We start from the raw sequence: 11,798 nt of genomic DNA on the forward strand, positions 1-11,798 counted from the left end.
CAGTAGCCTAGTGTATGTTTATGGAATGTAGCAACAATTATAATAATAATAAAATATATATTTTAAATACAAGAGAAAGAACACAGGAGCCTATCTAAAGTGATTGCATAGATGACTATTTTGCATATAAATGACTGTTTTGCATAAAATAGCAAAATCTATGGAGAATGACTGTATCAGTGATTTTTTTGAACGATATACAACAAATATCTAAATAATGATAACTGTTTAAAATCTGACATTATACATAGTTTTATTTCAATATCTAAGAGAAGTAGCTACATCACACACACACAAAAAAAATGTTAGTCTGTTGATATGGCTTGGCTCAGTGCTATTCTGTTTTATGTAGTATAAAGTATGTTCAATAAATATTCATAGAAACACTGCATGCATTAACTATCCAAACCGGTTGTGTGTAATTTCGTGTGTGCTTTGATCTCGCACACTTCTCCACTGAACACGCACTCGCGCCAGACTCGCGCACGCTTGCCTCCTCCCCCCTGCTCTGTGCGCGTGCGTGAGTGCGGTACAACATCAACAGAATGAGCCCTCCTCGTTTACTGTCAGAAATAAAACAATCCCTTTACGATTCAAAGTAATTCATTCTGTACCTAAGCATTGAGTGCGTTTCCACCTACATCCTACCGTCGCCTTAATCCGGACTAATCTCCGCGGTTTAAAGTGGTAAGAGGCATTTTTCCGATTTCTTGAAATTAGATTGTGCAAATGCAACAGTGCTAGGCCGCAGTCTTATATTCGAGCATGCATTTATTTCTCTGAGCGTTAAGACTCAAACAGACCTGAGAAATGTTTGTGCATTTGAAGGCAGTTTGGTTTAAGAAATAAAAAAAACTACATGTCTTTCAACCTACATGTTTAACAGCAACGCTTCCGCAAAAGTTGGCTATCAATAAAGGCAGGGCTTCAAAACACTAGAGCGATCAGGAAAGATTGGTAATCGTTTCAAGTCGAAAAAAATCAGTGAAAAAGTAACCATAACACAAATGCATTATTTTGGCTTGCTATAGGGAGACCCTATCGTGGCACGTGCATTGGTAAGCCAATAGTGTTGCGTGCGTGTGTGTCTTTGTCAATGTACTGTGCATGAGACCAGTGGTGCTGGAGATCTCCATGGTTGTCTGTGTTTACATGGGTATAAATCCAATGAAGCAATGAGCCCTTTAATTACAAAACATAATGTACAGTCAGACTCAATGCAAACAGTTTTGATTCTGTATTTTAGGCATCTTCAGATTAAATATCAAGCCTTCAGATCATGAAGTCAAGGCACATGTATCACATCTTGTGACAGTAAGCGTCTTCTCTCTGGTTTGACAATTGCTGCCATAAAAGGTTTTACGATGCATCTAGAAAGAAAATTGTACAAGTGAAAGTAACCTACAGTTACAGTATAAGACATATGAGGAAGAGTTTGTGAAAAGACAGTTGGATAATTCACTCAGTAAGTACAAGAGCAGTGGTGTTGGTAACTTACAGTAACATTTTTAGGAGTAGCCAGCATTTACTAACAAACAAATTTCATTAAAAGCTAGTCCAGACATGGTTTCATAATAAATGTGATACAACATGTTGGTCCACACCAAAAGACTTTTTTCCCCTCAGGCTGTATTTTGTCCTGCAGACCTGGTAAGACTACATTTTGTGCCACTCTATAGCTTGAATGACAACAATCCAAATGTGACTTTACTTTACCGTGGTATTTTTTAAGCGTCTTGACTCTTGGTGTATACATGTAAATATGCAATGGTATATGAATTCATTCAGAAGTGTTCCACTATCCTCTCTGCTTCTGTTTGAACAGGATTACTAACTAACTTTACAAAGTTAGAAGAAGCAATCAAATCAACATGAGTACAACAATATGTAAGTGCTGTGTCAAGTCACAGTTTCATCAGTAAAGTTCTTGTGGCAAGGTTTTTTTGTTGTTTTTTTTAAATATACAAATAGATGGAGAAAGAGAATAGAAATCGAAAAGCGAGAAGTAAAGTATAAATAAAAAGTTATAACATTATTGGGTCACATGTTGACGAAAAAGTCAGTTTTTTGAAAATGGCAAAAGACTCAGCTGCTCCGATAGAGCTAGGCAGGTCATTCCACCAGCCAGGAACAGACCAGATTTTGTGCCCCTTTGGGATGGCACCACAAGGCGCCATTCACTTGCAGAATGCAAACTTCTGGAGGGTGCATAAATCTGAAGTATTGTGGTGCAGAGCCAGTGGTTGTTCTATAGGTAAACATTAGAGCCTTGAATTGGATGCGAGCAGCTATTGGCAGCCAATGCAAACTGATGAAGAGAGGTGTGACATGCGCTCTCTTTGGTTCGTCTTGCTGCAGCATTCTGGATCAGTTGTAGAGACTTGACAGTGCATGCTGGAAGGCCTCATGTACAAACTGGAATACATCATGTACAAGCAAAAAAATCTTTTGCATTTTTAATTTGTCAAATGTAGTTGGTCGTCCACATATTCCATCCACAAAAAGAAAATTTACATACTGTGCACACACGGCATTCAATTCATACTGAATACTGCAGAAATAATAAAATTAATATTGTACAATTGCAAACATCTGAGCTTCTGAACTACCTGTGATGATTAACAATAAACAAAGATATAGAATAATTTATCTGTAATAAGCATTAAATTACTTGTCATGAGGAATAGTCTGGGCTTAGTATGATTTTTTTTAAATTAGTTTTGTTTTTTGTTTTTTAAAGAAAATAATACTTTTATTCAGCAAGGATGCATGATATTGATCAAAAGTGACAGTTAAGACATTTATAATGTTACAAAGATTAATGTTTTTAAATAAATAATTTTCTGTTCATCAAAGAATCCTGAAAAAAGGTATCACACTTTCCACAAAAATCAGTAAAGCAGCACAACTGTTTTCCTGTTTTCAACATTGACAATAATGTTTTTTACAGCAAATCAGCATATTAGAATGATTTCTGAAGGATCATGTGACACTGAAGACTGTAGTAATGATGCTGAAAATTCAGCTTTGCCATCACAGGAATAAATTAAATAAAAAAAAAAAAGATATTTTAAGTTGTAATAGTATTTTGCATTTGTATTTTTGTATTTTTGATCAAATAAACACAGCCTATGGGCTTTAGAGACTTATTTCAAAACATTAAAGGTGCCCTAGAATCAAAAATTGAATTTATCTTGGCATAGTTCAATAACAAGAGTTCAGTACATGGAAATGACATGCGTTGAGTTTCAAACTCCTTTGTTTCCTCCTTCTTATGTAAATCTCAGTTGTTTAAAAGACCCCCGAAGAACAGGCGAATCTCAACATAACACCGACTGTTACGTAACAGTTGGGATCATTAATATGTACAACCCCAATATTTGCATATGCCAGCCCATGTTCAAGGCATTAGACAAGCCAGTATTAACGTCTGGATGTGCACAGCTGAATCATCAGACTAGGTAAGCAAGCAAGAACAATAGTGAAAAATGGCAGATGGAGCGATAATAACTGACATGAGCCATGATAACATGATATTTTTAGTGATATTTGTGAATTGTCTTTCTAAATGTTTCGTTAACATGTTGCTAATGTACTGTTAAATGTGGTTAAAGTTACCATCGTTTCTTACTGTATTCATGGAGACAAGAGCCGTCGCTATTTTAATTTTTAAACACTTGCAGTCTGTATTATTCATAAACACAACTTCATTCTTTATAAATCTCTCCAACAGTGTAGCATTAGCCGTTAGCCACGGATCACTATCAAACTCATTCAGAATCAAAATTAAACATCCAAATAAATACTATACTCACATGACCCGAAGCATGCATGCAGCATACATGACGAACATCTTGTAAAGATCCATTTGAGGGTTATATTAGCTGTGTGAACTTTGTAAATGCACTGTATTATAGTCGAGAGCTCAGGGGGGCAGGGAGCGAGAGATTTAAAGGGGCCGCGGCCTGAATCGGTGCATAGTTAATGATGCCCCAAAATTAAAAAAAATCTATGGGGTATTTTGAGCTGAAACTTCACAGACACATTCAGGGGACACCTTAGACTTATATTACATCTTGTGAAAGAACTTTCTATGGCACCTTTAAATCTTAGCATAGAGTGATTGATTATATGATATGATATAGTGTATATCTGACCTCGTTTTTTTTCACAACACAGTCTTAGTGTGTTTGGAGCTTATTGTTGTGATTTGTTTTCCTACAGGTTTCTAAAGTGTAACCAATTGAGACAGGGGAAGGGCAGATCTGGAATGGCAGGAGGAAGAAGAGGAGCGAATAGAACGACATATTGTCGTTCTCCGCTGAGCAGTGAGACAGGCTCTGTTGGCAATGGCAACCATTCCACCAGCTCACCTGTGACGGGTGTGAGGTCACGGACCAGGTGAGGGTAATGCTACACATGATGAACTAATGTTCTGTTGCCAATGTAACATTCGCCTCCTGGGTAACCTACCGATTTCAAATCTGTGTGGTCATCAGGAATGGGTCCGGAACGGGAATGTCCAGCCCTCCATTGGCCACTCAGACAGTGGTGCCACTGAAGCATTGTAAGATTCCGGAACTCTCCATGGACCGGAACATCCTGTTTGAGCTCCACCTGTTTGTGTGCCATCTTACAGCTCTGTTTGTGCATTACGTCAACATCTACAAAACCGTTTGGTGGTACCCCCCTTCACACCCACCTTCACACACCTCTCTGGTGAGTCACGTCTCAAGGCTTCAAATTAAACTCTACAGAAGCATTCAGTCCTTTTTTTTTTTCACAAAATTTATTATTTTTTTTTTCAGAACTTCCACCTTATTGACTATAATATGTTGGTGTTCACCGTCATAGTTCTGGCACGCAGACTAATTGCTGCCATTGTAAAAGAGGTAATGTGCTTTATCTTTTAGCTCTGTATGTCATTTTAATAGCTTTAAAAAATCAACTAGTAGTGTATCATACTTGTTCCCTTCCTCCTTTGCTCCAAAGGCATCACAAAGTGGGAAGTTGTCCTTCCCACACTCTGTCTTCCTGGTGACGGCTCGTTTTGCTGTCCTGACTCTTGCAGGATGGAGTTTATGTCGTTCACTCATTTATCTCTTCAAGACGTATTCCGTACTTAGCCTGCTCTTCCTCTGCTATCCGTGAGTAATAATCTGTACATCCACTGCTATTGATTTTAAAGGGATAGTTCACGCAAAAATGAAAATTTGATGTTTATCTGCTTACCCCCAGCGCATCCAAGATGTAGGTGACTTTGTTTCTTCAGTAGAACACAAATGATGATTTTTAACTCCAACCGTTGCCGTCTGTCAGTCAAATAATGGGAGTGAATGGGAACTCTATCAATAAGAGTCAAAAAAACATGCACAGACAAATCCAAATTAAACCCTGCGGCTCGTGACGACGCATTGATGTCCTAAGACACGAAACGATCGGTTTGTGCGAGAAACCAAACAGTATTTATATAATTTTTTACCTCTAATACACCACTATGTCCAACAGAGTTCAGCATTCACTTAGTTAGGTCTGATCACGCTCTGACAACGGAAGTGATGTCTCGCGCTTATACTTCAATGAGTTTAATTTGGATTTGTCTAAGCTAGTTTTTTTGACTCTTATTGTTCCCATTCACTCCCATTATTTGACTTACAGACGACAACAATTGGAGTTAAAAATCATCATTTGTGTTCTACTGAAGAAAAAAGTCACCTAGATCTTGGATGCGCTGGGGGTAGGCAGGTAAACATCAAATTTTCATTTTTGGGTGAACTATCCCTTTAATGTAATATTAAGGGTTAGTTCACCCAAAAATGAAATTTCTGTCATTAATTACTCACCCTCATGTCTTTCCACACCCGAAAGACCTTCGTTCATCTTCAGAACACAAATTAAGATATTTTGATGAAATCCAAGAGCTGTCTAACCCCTCCATCGATAGCAATTTAATCACCACTTTCAAGGCCCAGAAAAGGGCCTGCAGTGGTTCAACCTTAATTTTATGAAGTGACGAGAATATTTTTTGTGCGCAAAAAAAAAAAAACAATTTCGTCTCTTCTGTGTCAATTTCATACGCTGTTTACATTGTAGAGACAGTGCAGTGCTTCCAGGTTCTACGTCAGAACACCGGCTCATTATTGGCCGGCTCCTGCATCATCATCACAGGCATGCATTGTGCTGCTCACGTGTGCAGCATCGACCAATACTGAGCCGGCTTTTTGACGTAGAACCTGAAAGTGCTGCACTCTCTCTACAATGTAAACAGCATATGAAAATGAAACCGAAGAGAAGAACTTGTTGAACTTGTTGTTGTTGTTTTTTTGTGCACAAAAATTATTCTTGCCGCTTCACAAAATTAAGGTTGAACCATTGCAGGCAGTCACATGGACTGTTTTAACGATGTCTATAGTACCTTTCTGGGCCTTGAAAGTGGTAATTAAATTGCTGTCTATGGAGGGGTCAGACAGCTCTTGGATTTGATCAAAATATCTTCATTTGTGTTCTGAAGATAAACTAAGGTCTTACGGGTGTGGAATGACATGAGGGTGAATAATTAATGACAGAATTTTCATCAGTTTTGGATGAAATAACTCTTTAAGATGCTGTCACATAGTTTTGCAGGCAAAATCCAGTAATTTCATTAAGAATCCATGCAGTCTTGAATTACTTGCGAAGGTTAAAGATTTTCCAATGCACATTTCACATCAAGTTGGTCATACAAATTTGGATGGATCGATGGATGGATTGACAGAGACTGATGAATGGATAAATAGTTTGACAGACAGATCGATAGATCAAACAATAGATATATAATGGACCTTTTTTGCTCACAAAAGTTTGATAATGTGTCAGCACCCTTACTGCTTTCATAATGCATACATGATTGATCATGATGGTCGACTAGTCAAATGTATAATATATTTTTTTTCAGTTTTGATATGTTTAGTGTTGTTACTTTACAACACCAAATATCTTTGAAAGGATGGATAGACTGCAGACAGTTCTATAGATGGCTGAATAGATAAATGGCTTGTTTGAGCTGGTAATTAGGGTATTTTGGCTGGTTACTAGGCAATGATAGGTTGTTCACTAAGCAACGTAGTAACTTGCACAGTCATAAATGTTTAGTCATAAACAGTCAGAATTTACAGTCATAAATATCCACCTATGACATTTTAATATTTCAACACTCTTCTCTATCTTTCCCCCTCAGGTTTGGAATGTACATCCCTTTCTTCCGACTCAGCTGTGATTTCCGTAGGGCTGGATCCATGTCCCCATTAAGCGGCATGAGTCCTAAAGAAGTGGGCGGAGCTGCTTTGGGACGTGGGGGACGGGACTATCTGTCCGTCCTGAAGGAAACATGGAAACAGCACACCAGTCAGCTGTACAGTGTTCAGCCCATGCCCACCCACGCCTGCTGTCTCTCTCCTGACCTCATCCGTAAAGAAGTGGAGTACCTGAAGATGGACTTCAACTGGAGGATGAAGGAGGTGTTGGTTAGCTCCATGCTAAGTGCCTACTATGTAGCGTTCGTACCCGTTTGGTTCGTCAAGGTGAGTGCATCAACAGCTGGTCTTTTGTACTTGCGCACATATGCATAAACACAATGTGTGGACTGAGAGAACAGGTTTTGTTGATGAGGAATACAGGTGGTTCATATGTAATAATTATGTTTTGATCAGATTGGCCTAAAGGGGAAAAAAAATCATTCTTCCCATTTAAACCAACACATGCAAATAATATTTCCAGGTATTAGTTTTGTGGCTTTTTTATCTGCCCTCAATGCAAAACTTTGGTTTTAGCATCATGGGTTCTGTTGACAATATGTTCTTTGAAGAAACATTTTTCAGTGCAAGCCGCTTCGAAATAATGAGTTATAAAATATATGGCAATTATCTTTGCTTGCTTATTGCAAGTAATGCTATACAATCCAAAAGTCTGGGGCAGTAAGATGTTTAATTTAAAAAAAAAAAATAAGTCTCTATTGCTCAACATGGCTGCATTTATTTGATAAAAAATACAGTTAAAACAGTAATATTGTGAAATATTATTACAATTTAAAATAACTGTTTTTGAATTTAATATATTTTAAAATACAGTTTATTCCTGTGATGGCAAAGCTGTATTTTCAGCATCATTACTCCAGTCTTCAGTGTCACATGATCCTTCAGAAATCATTCTAATATGCTGAATTGGTGCTCAAGAAATATTTCTTATCATCAATGTTGAAAGCTGTTGTGCTGATTAATGTTTTTATGGAGCTAATGTTTTTTCCAGGATTCTTTGATGAATAGAAAGTTCAAAAGAACAGCATTAGTTTGAAATAGATATCTTTTGTGACATTATTATTATTTTACTATCACTTTGTTTAATGTTTCATTGCTAAATAAAAGTATTTATTTATTTAAAAAAAAGATCTTACTGACACTTTTGAATGAATGTTCTTTGGTAATTTGCATCAAAATTAAGCATTTGACATTTAAATACATAAAGGAATATTACAGGTTTGTTATACTCTGTAATACCTGGCACAGCACATTTTGTCTTAAGGGGATAGTTCACCCAAAAACTCACCCTCAACTCACTCCAAATCTGTATGAATGTCTTGCTTCTGCTGAACACAAAAGAAGATATTTTAAAGAATATGGATAACCGTTACCGTAACAGTTGGAAGATAATGGCGTCCCATCAACTGTTTGGTTACCAACATTCTTCAAAATATCTTCTTTTGTGTTCAACAGAAGAAATAAATTAATTCAGGTTTGGAACAACTTGAGGGGTGAGTAAATGATGACAGAATTTTTGGCTGCACTATCACTTTAAAGGGTGAACTAAAACTGTAAGACCTTCGTTCATCTTTGGAACACAAATTACGATGTTTTTGATGAAATCTGAGGGTTTCTGATCCACACATGGGCAGCAACGTCATTGCACCTTTTGAGGAAAGGTCGTAAAGACATCGTTAAAATAGTCAACATGACTACAGTGGTTCAACCTTAATGTCATGAAGCAACGAGAATACTTTTTGTGTGCAAAAACAAAACGAAAATAATGACTATGCCTATATGTGGATGAGAAACCCTTAGATTTCATCAAAAATATCTTAATTTGTGTTCCGAAGATAAGCGAAGGTCTTAGGGGTTTGGGACGACATTAAGTATGAGTGCTTAATGCAAGAAATTTCATTTTTGGGAGAACTAACTCTTTAGCCTGAAGAGTTTAAGTAAATTGTTTTACATTCCTACACATTTGACCATTTATTTTCTCCCCATTTTTCTCTGTTTGTGTAGAGCACACAGTATGTAGATAAACGCTGGTCCTGTGAGCTGTTCATCCTGGTGTCCGTCAGTACTTCTGTCATTCTGATGCGGCACCTACTGCCTCCCCGTTACTGCGACCTGCTTCACAAAGCTGCCGCGCATCTGGGCTGCTGGCAGAAGGTGGACCCCTCTCTCTGCTCGAACGTCCTCCAACACATGTACGTCTGACCTGGGGACACTGCTGGGGTCATAGAAATGTCAAAAGTTTAGGTTGTGCTAGAGTTTTTTTTGTTTGTGTCTTTGCTGGATGAGGGTAAATGTAATTTTTAGTGCTAAAATGTCACTACAGCCGGTGCTGAATCATTTCAAATGCTTTTAAAGAAAGAGCCTAAATTTAGTGAAGTGCTCAGTTCTTGTTCAGTCTCATGTGCACTTACCCTTATAAGAATGGATGCATTGTGTTGCATGTCTCAACATGTTCATTTGATCTTGGACGTTGCCATCATCAACAGATTTATTTATAGCACATTTATAACACATAAATGAATTTGAAAATTTTTGTTACTTATTGATTTGACCATAACTGTAGAATTGTTTGACTTTTTCTGTTTTCCCAAATTAACATTTTGTCATTTAAATGTTTTTTTCTCACATAATATCTGCTAAAAAGCTTTGTGACGTTGTTTTTGATTTTGTTGGTAGACTCTAATCAAAGACAATAGAATAACACAAGACGTGTCACTCGTATTGTTTTTTGAATGGGAGAAAGTGTAACGCGCAATATGGCGGAATAAGTCCCGCCTTCTAAATAAGAGCCAATCGCCGACTGGTAAAGTCATCGCGTCACTTCAGCGGCCGTTAGAATCACCGGTTTCTATAGAAACAGTCAGACGCGCGCCTCCGAAGAGACGCGCATTTAGGTCTGCGCATGCGCATTAGCTTGATCCAGCCTTAAAAATACATTTTTTTTGTCATGATCCGATCGTTTATAAACTAAATTTATGAGCCGGTTGTTGTTAGATTTCATTGGTGATTTCAAATATGAAATTTAATCGTAAGGTTGGCAAAACAGTTTTGGAGAATTTGATGTTTCCCCATTCAAAGAGATTGCATGATGCCCAGGATGCCCGAGAGGCGTTTCAAAGATGGCCGCCGAGTGAAATGACTTGTCATAAAGGGACTTTGCTCTAATCTCTTTCTTTTGCTTTTTTTGTGTTTGTTTTTTCTACAGATGGACAGAAGAGTACATGTGGCCACAGGGAGTTTTGGTCAAACACAGTAAAAATGTTTATAAGGCCATGGGCCATTATAACGTAGCAGTTCCATCAGATGTCTCACATTATCGTTTCTATGTAAGTATAAACTGTAGCAGAACTCTGAAACAGAAAGTGCTTTGTTTTTTGTAGAACAAGTTTGCTGACTCATCAGAATAAATGCAGATGTTATTAGAAATATTATTACAAAGAAAGCATTATGTATTCGTCGTGGGAATAATATTGCATTAATCACTCTTCCCCCTTCTTTTTTCCTCTCTCCTAACAGTTTTTCTTCAACAAACCACTTCGAATATTGAACATTCTCATAATCCTGGAAGGTGCAATGATATTCTACCAGCTATATTCACTGATGTGTTCAGAGAAATGGCATCAGACAATATCATTAGCTCTAATATTATTCAGTAATTATTACGCCTTTTTTAAACTGCTCAGAGACAGAATAGTTCTGGGAAAAGCGTATTCATATTCAGCCAGTGCCTCTAATCAGAAAGTCAGTTAGACAAGCATAAATTATTGTCAGTCATCACAGATGAGCAGAAAACATGCATGAGAGCTCTTTATTTTTTCTACAAGTGCATTTTTTTGTCTGTTTATGTTCTGACTTGCCATGAAATAAAAAGGAAACATATTTTTGTACTAAGTCTGTTTCTCTGAAGTTTTTTATTAATGCACCACTTTTTACATGACTGTCATAATCATCTGACATAATCAGACACGAATGTGTTACTAGAATTCAAATATTTTCTTTATTTTGAAACAAATATCCTTTGAAATCAAGTAAGCACTCGTTTTATTATCGTAATATTTCTCAGGTATATCATTTTATTTAAGGTTACTGTACCACAATCGCCTTTAGATGGCGATAAACAGCATTTCTCAATGGCTACAGATTTCGGTCAAGGATTGACTATACAGAAATTAATTATAGAGCTTTTTGTGGTATAATGGCTCATTAAAACATGTTTAAATAGCCAGCTGTGTGGTTGAGGTTTTAATGGTTAGTGTGAGGCTCTGTGTCTTTAAACGGGAGATTAGCTCGCATCTTATTGTGACCACTTTCCTAGTATGGCGAAGGTTTAGCTCATGAATATTAATTTTGTTATTTTGACGTTTGTTATACGCATACCTATTGTTCAGAGCCGTTGAGGCTCGACTCTTGAATATTAATTAGGTAGTCGGGACGCTTCTTTAATACCTTCCAATAGCGAAAGCGCATCTCATGAATATTAATAACCAAGCGTCACCATAGTACGAG

General features: G+C 37.3%; 1 protein-coding gene across 2 annotated transcripts; it reads left to right on the forward strand.

Moving 5' to 3' along the window:
- The first annotated feature begins 499 nt into the window (after positions 1–499).
- Positions 500–11,162, forward strand: tmem39b (transmembrane protein 39B). Of its 2 annotated transcripts, none has more exons than XM_067386548.1 (9): positions 500–687; positions 4,225–4,401; positions 4,500–4,719; positions 4,809–4,892; positions 4,993–5,147; positions 7,217–7,559; positions 9,297–9,484; positions 10,498–10,618; positions 10,809–11,162. In XM_067386548.1, exons 2-9 carry the CDS (start codon positions 4,271–4,273, stop codon positions 11,040–11,042), a joined length of 1,476 nt encoding a protein of 491 aa, XP_067242649.1. In that variant the 5' UTR covers positions 500–687; positions 4,225–4,270; the 3' UTR covers positions 11,043–11,162. The 2 variants fall into 2 exon arrangements, with proteins under 2 accessions (XP_067242649.1, XP_067242648.1); XM_067386547.1 differs by lacking the exon at positions 500–687 and adding an exon at positions 3,349–3,461.
- The last annotated feature ends 636 nt before the right edge of the window (positions 11,163–11,798 follow it).

The sequence above is a fragment of the Chanodichthys erythropterus genome, chromosome 5, assembly GCF_024489055.1.
Source record: "Chanodichthys erythropterus isolate Z2021 chromosome 5, ASM2448905v1, whole genome shotgun sequence".
Taxonomy (NCBI): Eukaryota; Metazoa; Chordata; class Actinopteri; order Cypriniformes; family Xenocyprididae; genus Chanodichthys; species Chanodichthys erythropterus.

Excerpts from the sequence above, each read along its gene's own strand:
- tmem39b (XM_067386547.1), top strand. The coding sequence starts at position 3,364 with ATGTACAACCCCAATATTTGCATATGCCAGCCCATGTTCAAGGCATTA. Across the intron at positions 3,462-4,224 it reads CAGCTGAATCATCAGACTAG|GTTTCTAAAGTGTAACCAAT; the intron begins GTAAGCAAGCAA and ends GTTTTCCTACAG. Across the intron at positions 4,720-4,808 it reads CACCTTCACACACCTCTCTG|AACTTCCACCTTATTGACTA; the intron begins GTGAGTCACGTC and ends TTTTTTTTTCAG.